This window comes from Corvus cornix, chromosome 3 (assembly GCF_000738735.6).
Source record: "Corvus cornix cornix isolate S_Up_H32 chromosome 3, ASM73873v5, whole genome shotgun sequence".
Classification (NCBI taxonomy): Eukaryota; Metazoa; Chordata; class Aves; order Passeriformes; family Corvidae; genus Corvus; species Corvus cornix.
Window position 1 is genome coordinate 1,615,029 of NC_047056.1, and position 14,544 is coordinate 1,629,572.

Genomic DNA, 14,544 nt, shown 5'->3' on the forward strand with positions numbered 1-14,544 from the left:
GTAACTCCTGCCCTTTCTAGCCCAAGTTAAAACTGAGCCTTGATTTTTCAGGCATTTTGGAGTATTTGGCATGTGAATGAACACCTCTGACCTCAGGGAGCCTGTTTTGTTTAAGCCAACAAGCTGCCTTCTCAGCTGTGGCCTCAGACACGAGTGCCTTCCACCGGAATTAAACACCTTTTGGGGAAAAACATGCAAAGTTATGCCATTAGCACCTCTGACAGCCATCCTACTAACTCATCTGATCTCCTCCATTCCTGTTTTCAGAGACTGAAACACAGGCAAAGGAGATTCCGGCTCCATTCATAGTTACAGTAGTAAGCATACCTGTAGTACTTGCATTTTGAATGTATTTTCTGCATATTGATTCATTTACTAATTACATTTAGTAATTATTAAAAAACTAATCCTTTTCCCCTCCCTGCTATGCCACCATTCTGCTCTTTAAAAGGAGAAAAAAAATGATACATTTTGCCAAGTGAGTCAAAAATAAATGTGTTGTTCAAGTTTGCAATATGTTTTGGCTGCAGCAGTGTGTGAGAGCACATTTGGTTCCCGAGTCAGATGATGAAGGACGGGGCTTTCATAACACAGGACCCGTCTGTGCCACTTCACATCAACAGCTTCTTCCTCTCCTATTAAGTAGGAGGAATATGAATTGCCAGCAACCCAAATACGGCAGCCACCTGTTGGTTTTGGCATTGCCTCCTGAGAATTGATGAATCCGAGTGGTGTAGTGAAGAAAACACAATCTCCCCATTCATGAGAAACTTTGAGTGCTGACAGTGGCGTAGGTCACGCTGGGGGTTGTTCACATGTTCCCTCACTGGGCGATGCCCGAGGGCAGCCAGCACCAGCACTGGCACAGGGATTTGGGGATCTTGTCACTCAGCTTTAACCCTGCTTCCTGCTGCCTCAGCTCTCCAGTGACTACTTAGCACAGATGTTTTCCTTAGTGACCCATCTGTCCTTTCCCACCCAAGTTAAAAGTTGGATCATTTTTGAGTGAAAGGCTTCTATGTGTTTTTCAGTACCTGAGGCCCTTCCAGCACCTGAAGGGAGACTACAAGAAAGATGGAGAGGGACATTTTACAAGGACCTGTAGTGACAGGATGAGGGGGGATGGCTTCAAACTGAAAGAGAGTAAGTTTAGCTTAGATGCACACAAGAAATTTTTCCCTGTGAGGGTGGGGAGGCCCTGGTATAGGGAAGCTGTGGCTGCTCCACCTCTGGAAGTGTCCAAGGCCAGGTTGGACAGGGCTTGGAGCAACTTGGGATAGTGGAAGGTGCCCCTGCCCATGGCAGTGGGTACAAGAATGAGCTTTAACGTCCCCTCCAACCCAAACCATTCTATGATTCTATGATTGTACAGTTTGGAAAAGGATAGCCAATCCAACAGGAGCTTCATATTACCTGTATCATACCTGTCCAGGTCTATGAGCCCCATATCTCACAAAGCCCCACTACAGAAATAAAGAGGAATAGCCTGCTTTTTTATGAGGCTCCTCAGACTTTCCCTCAGCCCCGTGTTTCTAAACAGGTCGGTCATCCAAAGCTGGCACTGAAAGGTGCCAAGAGGCAACTGGGAAACACCCCTGTCACATAAACTTCTATTTTACAGGGAATTTGTCTATTTGGGGGATGAGGGCAAGAGTAATTACAGCATCTGAATGAAGAACTTAAGTTTCCTGTGTAGTATGGGACAAAAATAGGTTCTTCTAAAGTGTGATTCAGAGGAACTAATTTTAGGTCCCTAAAATAAGGCTGTCTAAATACTCCATGATATGTTTCAAGTTGGATGGGGAGGCGGGTTCAGTGTCACCTACAGCACATACGCTGAATATTGTTCTTTTTCTGCAATGCCTGTTTGGATCTGTGTGTTCTAATATAAGTGGAACATTCCTTGAGCAGAAATAAGAGGACCTTGTGAAGGGGTTAAAATGCTATTATGGGCACCTTCATAATTTGTAAATCTTTACTACATAGACAAAGCTGACCAAATATGTGCAGCATTATCCTTCACTTTACGTTCCCAGTGGTTCTGTTTCTGAGAGTTAAATCCATCCTCAATTATATCCATTCACAAGATATTGTTTGGCCTCCGCTCTTTTCCAACTGAACTTAATGTGTTACTGTGCTTACAATGGACAGTCTTTGTTTGTACAAGAACCTCAATTCTCCTTGGTGAAATAAATTAATTTATAGCAAAAGTGGTTTTTCCTCTCCACTCTCTGGATTTGTTCTCTTCTGGTCCCTTATTGCCTAAGATTTGGAAAGCATAATTGCCCCAAATCCACAGCAGAGATTCTGCCTCTGACAGGCTGTTTCCTGTACATGTCTGAAACTCCCAAAGATATCCCTGGAAACTATTGTGCCGGCGGGGAGCAAAAGCAATAGACTTGAGCCTCTTTGTAAAAGGTTCTTTCCAAATTACTCACAGCTATTTGAAATAAATAATAATTCCTTGGACATGACAGAAATGCAGCCAACTTTGGGGAAAGACACATTAGGGTTTTTTTCTGTTCCTCTTGAGCCATTGAGATGGACTTTTCTGTCTCAGTCTCGTGCCAAACAGAAACCAGCCCCAGAGGAGCATGTGATGACAGTGAACTTGCAAAGGTCATTCCTAGGGATTCTGCTGTTCTAGGAAATCAAAGAAACACAGTCCCTTGGCAGCCTGCAGTCACTGACACAGAAACTGCTCATTATGGACTTGGGCAGCGGCCCTGTGTTTGCCAGAGAGGATTGTGACACACCTTACCCCAAGTGCCTGGGTAGCTGATCATATTAATTGTCTTTAAGTGGCAAATGCATCTGTTGCAGCTTCATCTGCAGTTCTCTGGTTTGTCTGTTCCTTGTCAAGCTGAAAAACTGGCAATGTCTATTTAAAAAGAAAATAAAAAAACATATATAAGGTCTGTTTTTCCCAATCAAGGACAAAGCAAATAGCAAAAAATCATTGCTCAGATTTTCAGCCTTGTTTCAAGCAGCATTCAGCACAAATAATTGTGTTTATCATGGCCATAGCTCAAGTGGTTGTTCAGGCTTTAATTCTGTGGGTGGATTGTATGTTCAGTGTTTGGACATGTGAATCAGCAGTATTTAAATATTTATGAATTCTGGAGGAGAAGCAAGCTCACTTAAATATTCCCTTAAGCAACCAATCCTTTCTCTTCTGCTAAAGAATTAGCTTTCCTTTGCTCCTGGCTGCGTGGTTTTGTACATGGAATCTGCACAGGAGACTTTTTTTGTACCTTTCTAAAGCAGCAGCTTCTCTCGCGGGGTGTTAGGGAGACACCCAGCAGATTAAGAAACCTTTGGGAGGATCACATGGAACAAACCTGGAGCTCTCTGGTGTTCATTTGGTCTAACCTGGCATGTTGTTTATGTCTATGCCTTGGTAACGTGGGGATAATAAGTGTAATTATGCCAGGGGCATGATTATGGCAGTGCTGGGCCTGCTGACTAACACCAGGATCCAAGGAATTGTAAATTGGTTTATTATTGTCCCAGGTATCCCATTTAGAAGAGTTCAAGGTGAAACAATGACTGTAAATTAATACTTCCTTACAGCCTTGGAAATAAAACTGTCAGAAAGGCTGTTTAGGACAGAAGGAATGTTCCAACTAAAGAGCACAGTAGGCCTGTAAATTCAGGGATATCCCAGGGAAAGGGAAAAGTTGCTTTTGCCACATTTGTGTGTTGTTACTTCGAGGCCAAGCCCAGTGGAAAACTGAGCCTTGCTTAGTACAAATCCAGCAGCCCTGGATTTGCCCCTTCTGCTGGGCAAAGCACTGAGACCTGGGTGAAAGAGCTCAGGATGTTTAGAAAACTCAAGTGAGAAACAGAATCTGCCTTGAACAAAAAGAGCAGGAAAGACAGCTTGTAATCTCCAGAGAGGGCTCTGCAGGACAATCTGGTGGGCGTTCACTGTGGCTGTGATACCACTATCTACAACCCACACGTGTTTTCTTTTTCAGTAGCCTTGCAATGGATGGATGCAGAACTTGATTCATGCTTTCTTGGCTTTGCAAAATGCCTGCTCAAATCCTCTAGCCATGCTCTGAATTAATCTGCTTACCCAAAGGCATGGCTGGAAAAATGGTTGTCCTTGGAGATTCCAGCCCCCTTCGCCTGGGAAAGATAGAGCCATCAGCATCTGGAGTGGTATTAGCAGGAGGCTTGACAGGCTCTGAAATTAGAAGAAACTGGACCAGAATCACTCTGGTTATCCCCAAATATCCCCAGCAAATTAGCACCTCTGAAAAGCAGGGAGTTTTGAGATGGGAAGTTGGGAGCAGAGGGAATTTAGGGTGGTGTCAGGGGTGCCAGAGTTGTTACCAAGTTCAGAGCAGCCAACAGCTGGATGCGCACAGCCCCTCTGCATCACAGCATCTGCAGCACCCTGAGTGCAGCCCTAGCCAGCCCTGCCCAGGGCACCTGACCCGATCCTGCGCTGCACAGAGCAAGGATGGCATCCATCAGCTCTCCAGAGGCTTTTCAGGGAGCAGCTGGTACCATCAGAGCTACTTTGTTGAGTATCTCCTTCAGGTGCCCTCGCTGATTTTTCTTGAAGCTAGATATTCACTTAGGTAGTCTTACTTTCTGACTACATTCCCAGGCTCTGTGCCTTTTTCTCTCTGTAGCCCCTGCAAGCGTTTATTTTTTCCAAGAAAGCCTTCAGCTTCTTTCAGACTGGCCTCAGTTTTTGCTGTGGAATTGTGCAAGAACATTTTCCTGTGACAAGACTAAAACTCAGAACTAAAGATTAAGAACAGGGCGTGCTACAACCTTACTTCCCCCCTGCATGCTCTCCATTTTCTTAGTTCACAGGCAGACATCCTGAGTCACAGGCTATTTCATTCTAATAGTTTAGTAGTCCTAAATGGGTTTTTCATCCCCTCATTCATCTGCTTTTTAAGCTCATTCTGTTCTGGCATCATGTTCCTCAGCCGTAATTTCTGATTCATGCACAGTGTGAGAAGTTATTCCCTTTTGATTGTCATTAACTTTTTATCTGAGAATTTTTTTAGTGCCCTGAGTTTTTCTGTGTGAAAAATAACAAGGCCTCTTTGCCATCCATGGTTATGTAGACCTGTGTGGTCTACAAAAATCATGCGGATTCTTCTTGTTTTATCAGAACCACTGAAGTTTTTGCTAGGTTGGATGGGGAAGATGCCATAAGGTAATATAAAAATGGATGAAAATTCGGGTCTGACAGCATTCCTCCTTTCAAAGACAAGAGAGCATCTTTCTTCACCCAGATGCTCATTTTCACCAAATTTGTCACAAGTTAATGTCTTTGAATCATACTTTTGGAAAGAGCTGGCCACAGGTTCAAAATTGGAGAATGAAATCCTGAAGTTGCCCAGTTCCAAGTAGTGAAGCAGTAATCAACTCGGTGAGACTTTCCCTGATGGCACAGGCTGCACTAATACAGGTCAAGATTCTGAAATACTCACTATTTTCTCTTTGTTGCTTTTGAGAATGCAATTAAGGAGAATGAATCAAGTAGTTTCACAGAGCTGCAAAATGTAATGCTGTCAACCCACCTCCCTGAGAAACCATTCCTTTAGCAACCCACACTCTTCTGTGTGTTCTTAGATCTTTTGTAGAGCCCTGAATCCTCTCCAGATTTGACAGCATTGTTCTGGCGGCCGTGGGAAGGGTGATGCTTAAATTTCCTATGTTTCAATGGGAATAAAAAATTTACTGCCTTAAATGACCACAGATCCTCCTCCTCAGCATGTGGAGCAAAGGAAACATAACAGCAGAATCTCAAATGTTTTCCTCAAATGTTAATGAGTTTCCTGTGAATGGATATTTCATAAATCAAATGCTGGATCAATCTGCTTTCCTATCAAAACCATTTAAATGTAGGCACTATAGTAGGTGGGTTTGTGTTTGGATTTAGTCATCAAGCCAAGACTGACTTGACCCTTCATACCAGCAGAGGACTGTCAGACTTAACCCCAAATTCCACCTGGTTCCTGTGCTTTGGTACTGAATAGTTTAACTTTATCCGTCACATTTTTGTTTGAGATGGGATTTTTTTTTGCCATAGGACACATCAGTTCATATGCTCATGTTTTAATTCCCAACACTTTGTGGTTTAAAATAACTTTGCAGTGATGATGCAAGTTTCCAGGGCTGATTTCCTCATAGCAAGTATTTATATTTACTCAGTGGTTTAGTTCCTTATTCTGATTTCAGATTAAAATTTCATCACTACCAGCTAGGAATGATTTACCTGAAGATTCTTTCTTTTCTTTATATATCAGTGAAAAACTTTCAAAGGCTTAATTTGGACTGAAAAAAAAATGAACTTTGTTTTCATGTGGTTTTACTGGTGGAGGTTTAGACGCTTTTTGCCTAACTTAAAAAATAAAAGGTACTTTCAGAGAAACAGTTTAGGGGTCTTCATGCCCTACAGAATCAGGATGTAACACAAAAAAACCCCTCCCAAAATAACACCAAATCTACACAATATAGTCTAGCCAGAGGAGAATAACATCCTCACAATTTTGTATCTGTCACTTGTGTTACCTTATGTAAGCAGTCCGGGATTCTGGAGCACGAGGGACAAATTTAGGTCCCATCCACACAAAGTTTGGCTGCACTCCTGAAATCTGATCTGTGTGGGCGTGACTCGTACCCTGCGCAACACTCCCCTTGCTCAGGGGCTGCTGCACAGGTGGAGGATTCTTCCCACACGGACCATGTCCCTGGATTTGGATCCTGGAGTATAAATGGATCAGCAGACAAGTGTTATCACCAGGTCACCTCCCTGTGCTATGGGCACACTGCGGATTCATCTATAAAGTCATTAATCACTCAGCCACCAGAATAAAGCTCTCGAAGAATCCCCCCCCTTTGTGCCTGTTTTCCCCTTCAGGCTTCCAAATATAATCTGTAGTGCTAAAAAGAAGAAAGTTCCTGATAGCCAAGAAAGAGGAAAAACTGGGAGATTAAGACCTACAAAAGGTTTCAGTATATTTAGATATTATGTAAATAAGGACTGCAAAAAAGACCCTGAAGAAGCTTGTACAGCTTTGAAGTAGAGGTAGCAAACCCATTAATTTTCATTCAGAAATGAAGGGTAAATGCAATTTAGGAGAAGAAAACATTACATAGTAATGAGCAAAAGAGGAAAGCTACTGAAAAAGGGAAGGAATTTATAATTTCACTTGATGAAGAAAACAGAAAGGAAGGGCAGCACATTATTTTAAAGGAGAGGAAAATAAAATCTGATGTGCATTACACTTTACAGAAAATAAGGAAAAAATGCTGGAAAGGTCAAACTAAGCTTGCATGGCTTCCAAACTTCTTCCCTGATATTCCATGCTCCCTACGTAACAGCAATAACCTGGCAACAGAAGCAGTAACTTCTTTTAGCTGGAGGCCTTGGGGTCCTTTGGAAACACTCATCAAAATCATCTGGGGACTGTTTGGAAGTGAATAAGGTCTACAGTTTGGTTCAGACAAACAGAGCTGCACAGCTAAAGATACATCAAGAAGTTCTTATGATAAAAGGTAGCAGTAGAGGGAAATGCAATCGCAGCAGGTTTGAGGAGGAGCCAGGTTAGCTAAGAATGGTGCAGAAAAATAGCAGCGTAGTTACAAGGTGAAGGATGAATCAAGACAGCAAGGTGGGAGGTTATGAGCCTGATGGGGTATCCATGTGAATGCCAAAGGCAGTCCTTTTGGGAGTGGGAAACATCAAGTGTGTGCGGTGGTGTGAGGTGACAGCCACACAGAGAGAAAGTGGGAGCAGTGGGTGATGAAAGAAAGAAAGAAAGGTTTGAATGGTTTTCCAACTATTCTGTGCCAGACATGAACAAATAGCATACATAAGGAACCTACATCTTTCAAATGACCAACCCAAAAGCTTAGTAACTGACATTCCTTAATCAAATTGCTTTTTATTGATAGTGGCCAGAGTCAAGGGCACCCATAGGTCTGATGCTCCCAACCAGCTTCACCTGGGACCCACCCACGCCCCCTCTGCTCTTTGGTGCAGGAGCTCTACTTAAGCTGAGGGCTGAGCAGAGCTCTTGCCCTTATGCTGTGGGTGTGTTCAGTCCTGGTTTTGCTTCTGTGTGGCAGCTGTGGGCCCAGCCTACTGCTCCTGGAGGGACTCTGCTGGGAGCCCTGGCTCTACCTGCACAGGTACTGTAGGCTTGCTGTCACTGATGTGCCAAGGCTGCTCCTTGCAAAGCCACATTTGTGTGGTTCCCTGGTGTTTGGCTGTAAGGGTGTTATTGTTGGGTTGTGGTGTTCTCCAGTAATAATAATTTTACTATGCCTTTTTCATGCCATAGCTAAAACCCAGTGTTGTTGGAAAGATTTACTGTGCTTGGAGTGAATACTGGGAGTTTTTAAAGGCTTTATGCCCAGAGGTGGGGCAGAGGGCCTGGTGCTGAATTGTGTTATTGTTATTTTTACAACTGGCTGTAGCTTTGGGAAGTGCAGCCAACTGGTTCTCCTTAGGCCAATGCCACCATCCTGGAATAAACAGCTGGAAGTGGAAGGGCAATTCAGAACTCCATGCAGGCTGCCTGCATTTCTTAGTATTGTGTGCTAAAGCTCTCTTGCTAATTACTGTGTTTGAGTAACCTTTGGTTTCTAATTTTGATTGTTTAGGCAGCAAAATATTAAATGGTTCACAGTTATCATCTTCTGGAGTTCTCTGCTACTTCTCATGAAATGAGAAAGTTGGACTTGTCTAAGGAAAGACTGGCAAAATATTATGACAAATAAATGAAATATCAAAGACTGTAGTGATAGTAAGTGTCATTGTTGCCAGTGCTGGAATCGGCAAATAGCAAAGTGTCATCAGCACCAGGATAAGCTCTGCTTTCAAGGCTTCTGTGGCTTTTTAGTGTAATAAACTGCTACTGTAAATCTATTTTTTAGTGGTCTTGCTCTTCACTGCTGCCAGATGGCAGCAAATTACAAAAGATTTTCTGTATTCTCCTCCTCTTTTTTTCAAAACAAAATGGTGCTGATTCCACATTAGAAAAATGTATGATCTCTGTGAAAGTCAAAGGTTTGATTTAATGTGTTATGTAGTTAAAGCATATGATGTTTTGTCCTTTGTGTTTCTATTCCCTGTTATACTGAAGTTTTTTTTTTTTCTATGTGAATATTTGTGTTCTGTTCTGAATTGAGTGGTTGTTTCTCTAGTTAACTGGGGTGTCTTGGAAAAGTGATTTCATTATTTTTCTAGGACTTTATTTTGAACCTCCCTCTAGTCTTAAGATCCAAACCTGTGGACAACTCAGGTTATGCTGTATTACTGTAGAACACAAACTTGCAGGTGGGTGGAAACTGCTTAATGGAGAGCATACATAAAACTATTTTGGCTTTTATTGTGAAGTTGCTGTTAACTTACCTTTATCTGTTGGTGAGTGAGAGCAGTCAGAGTTCATCTTGAAGGTTGGATAAATGCTGTTTCTAATGTAGAATTCTGCCTGAAAAGTTGGGGCTTTTTTACAAAAAAAAGCAAATAATGGGGGGAGAGTTAAAGTTCAAGCAGACATAGAACACACCGGAGAAAAACCTTAGTGGTGTGTTCTTGGAGACTCAACCTACTAAATAATCAGTCTTTGACTTGTTTTTGTATATGTAGCATGTAGACAAAAGAAATTATGTTATGACAGCTTTAGAAAGGTTTGCTAATGCTAATAGATACCACTGAAAGTTGGGTGAACAGTTTGCATGTGATGATCTTTCTTTCTCTGGGGTCTGCTCCTCCAGCTGAGGAGTTTGGCATTTGCCCCAGCACAGGGGAGAGAAGCTGTTAAAACTCCGGGTGAAGTTTTAAGTTAAGTGGACATGTGAGGTAAGTTGGTAACTCAGCCTCAATTCAGGGAAGGATTGCCGAGATGAATGTGGGGGTTTTTTTCCCTATGTTTTCGTTTTCAACTATGTAATTTCCCACCTTATCAGGGAAAATTACCTCAGTTCGACAACGTATGGATCACATTTTGTTCTCAATGATTCCTGTAAAGGCCTGGGAAAAGCTAATGCTGCTCACCTGTGCCCTGGATGCTTGAGGTGGGGACTCCAGGTGTGTATGTGGCAGCATCAGCCCTGGAGGAGGAGACGATCCCGTTCAGACATTGTTCTCTCAACGTATTTCTAACCTGAAATTGATGTGGGAATGACACCTTATGAGGGCTCCGTAGGACCACCCCTCAGGGATGCGGGGCCGCGTCCCTCACGGCGGGAGCGGTTTCCCGCCCTCGGGGTCGGGCGCTCTCCCCTCACAGGAGAAGCGATGTTTTTCCCTTACGGGAAGAGCTGTGTCTCCCCTCGCTGTCAGGTGTGTTTCCCCTCACAGGAGGAGCAATGTTTCCGCCCGCCGCTATCGGGTGTTCTTCCCTCACACGCAGGTCTTCTCCCCTTCCCCTCAGGGCTCTGCCCGGGGTTGCCGTAGCCCGCCCCGTCCCCACGTGAGGCGGCCGCTTACGCGGTAAGCTTGAGCCTCTCGCGCTCCCGTCCGGGCGCGCTGGCCCGCGGAGCACCGGCGGCCCGCAAACAGCGGCTCTTCCTCCGCCGCTGCCATGTCCCACCCTGGCCAAAGGCCTCCGGCCGCGCTCAAATCCGTGGATTACGAAGTGTTCGGGCGGGGTTGCAAGGTAATGCGGGCTGATGGCGCTCGGAGGGCGAGGGGCGCCGCGCTGAGGCGGCGGCGTGGCACCGCGCGTGCGCGGGGTGGGAGCGGCCTGAGGGAGGCGGAGCCGCTGCCGGCGTTCCCAGCGGGTCGGGAAAGTTTTTTTGGTTTTGTTTTAGATTGTTTTAAATATTCCCCCGCCTTAAGGCTCGGCTCCCTTGGGAGCACAGGCTGCTCTGTCCAGAGTAGTTCCTATTCCTCGCACTTGCGCTTGTGGCTTCTGTCAGCGCGGGTATGTGGGAATGCCCCTCCCGTCCTTCCCATTCAGACACTGCAGCGTTTTAATTAACACTTAAATACGTAAGTGATAATAATCATGTGACGAAGGGAAGGCTCAAACTCAAGTTCTGTTCAGTTCCCCTAATGTTAATGTCCCTGAAGTTTCCATAATAAAGCACCACGGGTGACTTGTATGCACACTATTGCCCCTTTATATTGACTGAAATTCCTGCAGGTGATATGCTCACACGCTATTTTGATTTCCTTTTTTTCTTTCTTTTTTTAGGTGTTTGTTTCAGGATGGTAAGGCAATGCTGGGTTTACTAGCTATACTTGATGGTATAATATTTCCAGCGCTAAAAATACAGCGGCAGGTCTGTGGAGTGTAAATATATCCAGCCTGAACTTTGAGTGCTTGGTTGGATGGTTAAGTACTGTGAGTAGATTTAAAACGGTTTTATATTAAAATGGGTTTTTAAAAGCTTACTAACTAATGTGTTGCTTGTGTAGATTGTGGTTTGGATTACTCGTGATATAACAGCTACAAGAATGTGGTAACACCTTAATCTTTAGAAAGGTTAAATCTGAAACAAGGTGTTTCAGTTTAATTTTTCAAATGGCAACGTAGTACCTGTATTTAAGGAAGGCTAGAGTGGAAAAAATGTGCTGCGATTAAGCACTCTGTGGCTCATACCCTGAGCAAGTGACTCCAGCAGCTCTGAACGTGCAGCAGGTGGCTTTGCATTCCACAGAAACCCATGAAACAAGAGGACACAATTAAAGTAAGAACACTGGTTTTGTCTCAAAATAGGGGCCCATGCTTAATATTAAATCAGAAAGCTTTTATGTATAGTTTATATATATTGTGAAATAGTGCCAAGTGGAAATGAATAGAGGACTGCAGTAGAGTTTGCCTTGAATTGAGTTATTCTATCAGGAAGAAAGGGTAAGTCCAGGCTTGTTGTGCCTTATTTTGAGCTGACCTGGAGCCCCATGAACACACACCTCAGTGCCAGTCCTGAGCTGCTCTGCAGTACTGAGTAAAAGGTTTGTAGCTGCATTCCTGTGCCTTTGGCCAAATTAGTTTGGAGAAGCTGCTCATAATCACCTTGGAAAACACTCTTCATAGTTAGAACCATTTTTTCATTGGCTAAATCACCCCAAAACATGTTTTGTCTTTTGGAATGGGCTCATATAGACCTGAAGTTTGGCTCTTGCTCTTTGTGAATTTCATCACAAATGAGTTGCTGGGAAATCATAACTTTTTGGTATTGCAAAAATATGCTTGGGGTTTTTTTTCCTAGTAATTAGATTATGACCTTTGCTGCTGTTTGTCAGTAGAAATGCAGTAGCTGGAGGTAGAATTTAAAGGGTGAAAGTCAGGTGGAAAGGACTTGAAAAGGAGCTGGAGGAAAGGAACTGGGAAGCTTGTACACATAGCAGACTTAATGAGTTTATAAACTGTGGTGGCTGAAAGGTCAAATAAGCAGTGATAGGAGCTATGGAAAGGAATAAAGTAGGTAGAAGGGAATGGTGTGGGATAAGTGGAGTCCTTTGTGATCGAAATCTTGTTCTTTTTGGGAAATGGGCTGTGCCTTTTGCAACTGCAGAGCTGCCGGGAACATCTGAGTGCCTGAAGATGAGTATCACCCATGGATTTTTATTTTTCAGATGTAGCTCTTACAACTATGCAAATACAATTGGGGGGTTGAGTGTTCTGTTGGTGGTGTCTGTGCTGGCACTGATTGTCCTCTCTCATTTCCCAAATCAGTACACAGAACAGGAAGCCAAGAAGTTAGGAGTGGTTGGCTGGGTTAAAAATACCAGCCAAGGAACTGTGACAGGCCAAGTTCAGGGCCCAGAAGAGAAAGTGAATAAAATGTAAGTATTTTTGTGGGTTTTTTTTTCTTACTGTCATTAATTTGCAAAAGTGTTTTTAATACAAAGTGACAAGTAGATCCATGTTTCAGTAATGTAACAGTGTTTTCATTCAGTGTGGAGGTAAGGAGGTGCATTCTTTAAGCTGTATAGTAGTCTTTAAGCTTTAGAAAATACTGTGGTTTTGTTTCTAAACCCACACAGTTTAATGTATTTCCTTAACGTCCCCATTTCTTGTGAAATGAAAAGAAAGCCTTTATTCATGTGATTAAAGATCTGTTTTTTAATTCATCAAAACTTTTCTTGTTTAAAAAAAATTGAAGAACTTCTTGAGGTGCTTTTTCAGTCTGTGCTTAAAACAATTTAAAGGAAACTGTTTAAATATTAATTTTTTTCCCTGATTTAAAAAAAACCCATAATACATAAATACACATTTTGACCAAGGCATGCAGTCTCTGCCTTTGGAAATGAGTTTTGAAGTATTTTGGTGTCTTTTAAAGAATGGGTGATAATTTTCATTATGAAATTGCCAGTTTCCAGCTTAAAGCTATCACTGAGGAAATGATGCCTGGAGAAAACACAAAGCCCCATTGAATTGCTTCCAACTATCATTTTTTTGCGAGGGTATACAGGGAGATTGTTGGGAACTTTAAAAAATCCTTCAGGGGTTTGTTCTCTCAACAAAGAATGAGTGAGGGCAGAACTTTCCTTTTCCAGATGGGAAATTAGCAGTGCATGTTCTGCCAACACTCTCCCATACAGGAATTGCTTCAATACTGAACTTGGATGAAGAGAAGTTGGATTTGTGCACAGAAAAGTGTTGCACTTTCTAGTCAAGAGTTTTAAATGATTTCCAATCATTTTCCTTGGGTTTGTGCTTAACATGAGGTTGCTTATCTTGGGCTGCAAAACATTTACAAAGCCAGAGAAATATCACGCTTTTTCTTATATCAAGTTTACACTTAGTTTCTCAAAGAATTTTGTTAATATCCTGATCTCTCTGTGTTTTGTGAATTTCTGTGTTGGTGCCATATTTTTATTTAACTTGGAACAGAAATTGACCTTGTGAGAAACCAGGATTTGTTTTCTATTTATTGTCCTGCTTTTTTGTTTAAAAATATGCATCCAGAGCAAATAAAAAGTTGCTTCTAGTTGCTGCTTCTGTATTTCATGTTGGAAATCAATGTGTTCCTCTGACGTGGGAATAATGCAGCAATGCTGAAGTCAAAGTGTGGTTTTTGAAGCATGGATTATTAAATTTGGGGTCCTGGAGTAAAATTCTGAAGTAGAAAGACTTTTCCTTGCTCCCTCTGTGCTCTCTAATATATGGAAAAGGTAATGAGTTTATTTTTGGCATTAACTTGGTAAAGCTGCCTGTGAAAAGTGAACTCTCGTGTCTGAGCTGCTCCTTTGAAAGACCCTTATTTCTCTCTGCTGGTACTAGTGAATAACAGATCAAAATGGTTTTGAGGTTCTGAAAGGTTTTCTCAGCATTTTTTGTAATGCTATAATTTCATAATACTGTGTTCTCAGATTTAAATGTTATTTAAAATGCTACAGTTAAAAAACAAAACAGCAAAATGGGGCTTGCTTCTGCTGTGGAAAGTTAATACAAACCAAGAACCCTAAACATAATTTGTACTCCAAATGTGATAAATCATCAGGAGGAAATTCCATCACCATCTGCTTGTGCAGGTTCTGGTTTGTGTTTTAGATTTTCAGGACTTAAAGACACTGTGATGACACTTGTTAAAAATTTGGAGCTCCTC

The 14,544-nt window shown here is 42.6% G+C and overlaps 1 protein-coding gene and 1 long non-coding RNA gene across 2 annotated transcripts in view; one reads left to right on the plus strand and one right to left on the minus strand.

The window, feature by feature from the left end:
* Nucleotides 1–1,233: 1,233 nt before the first annotated feature.
* On the minus strand, nucleotides 1,234–9,602 carry LOC120411751. Its single transcript, XR_005604260.1, has 3 exons — nucleotides 9,395–9,602; nucleotides 4,082–4,192; nucleotides 1,234–2,881 (listed from the first exon to the last, which is right to left on the minus strand). It is a non-coding gene; the product is annotated as an uncharacterized LOC120411751 (long non-coding RNA).
* A 285-nt stretch (nucleotides 9,603–9,887) lies between these two features.
* Nucleotides 9,888–14,544, plus strand: part of ACYP2 (acylphosphatase 2) — a 33,745-nt gene continuing 29,088 nt past the window's right edge. Inside the window, exons 1-4 of the mRNA XM_010402972.3 lie at nucleotides 9,888–9,893; nucleotides 10,442–10,643; nucleotides 11,184–11,200; nucleotides 12,669–12,778. Coding sequence (XP_010401274.2) covers nucleotides 9,888–9,893; nucleotides 10,442–10,643; nucleotides 11,184–11,200; nucleotides 12,669–12,778 — 335 coding nt within the window. The remainder of the gene's footprint in view (nucleotides 9,894–10,441; nucleotides 10,644–11,183; nucleotides 11,201–12,668; nucleotides 12,779–14,544) is intronic.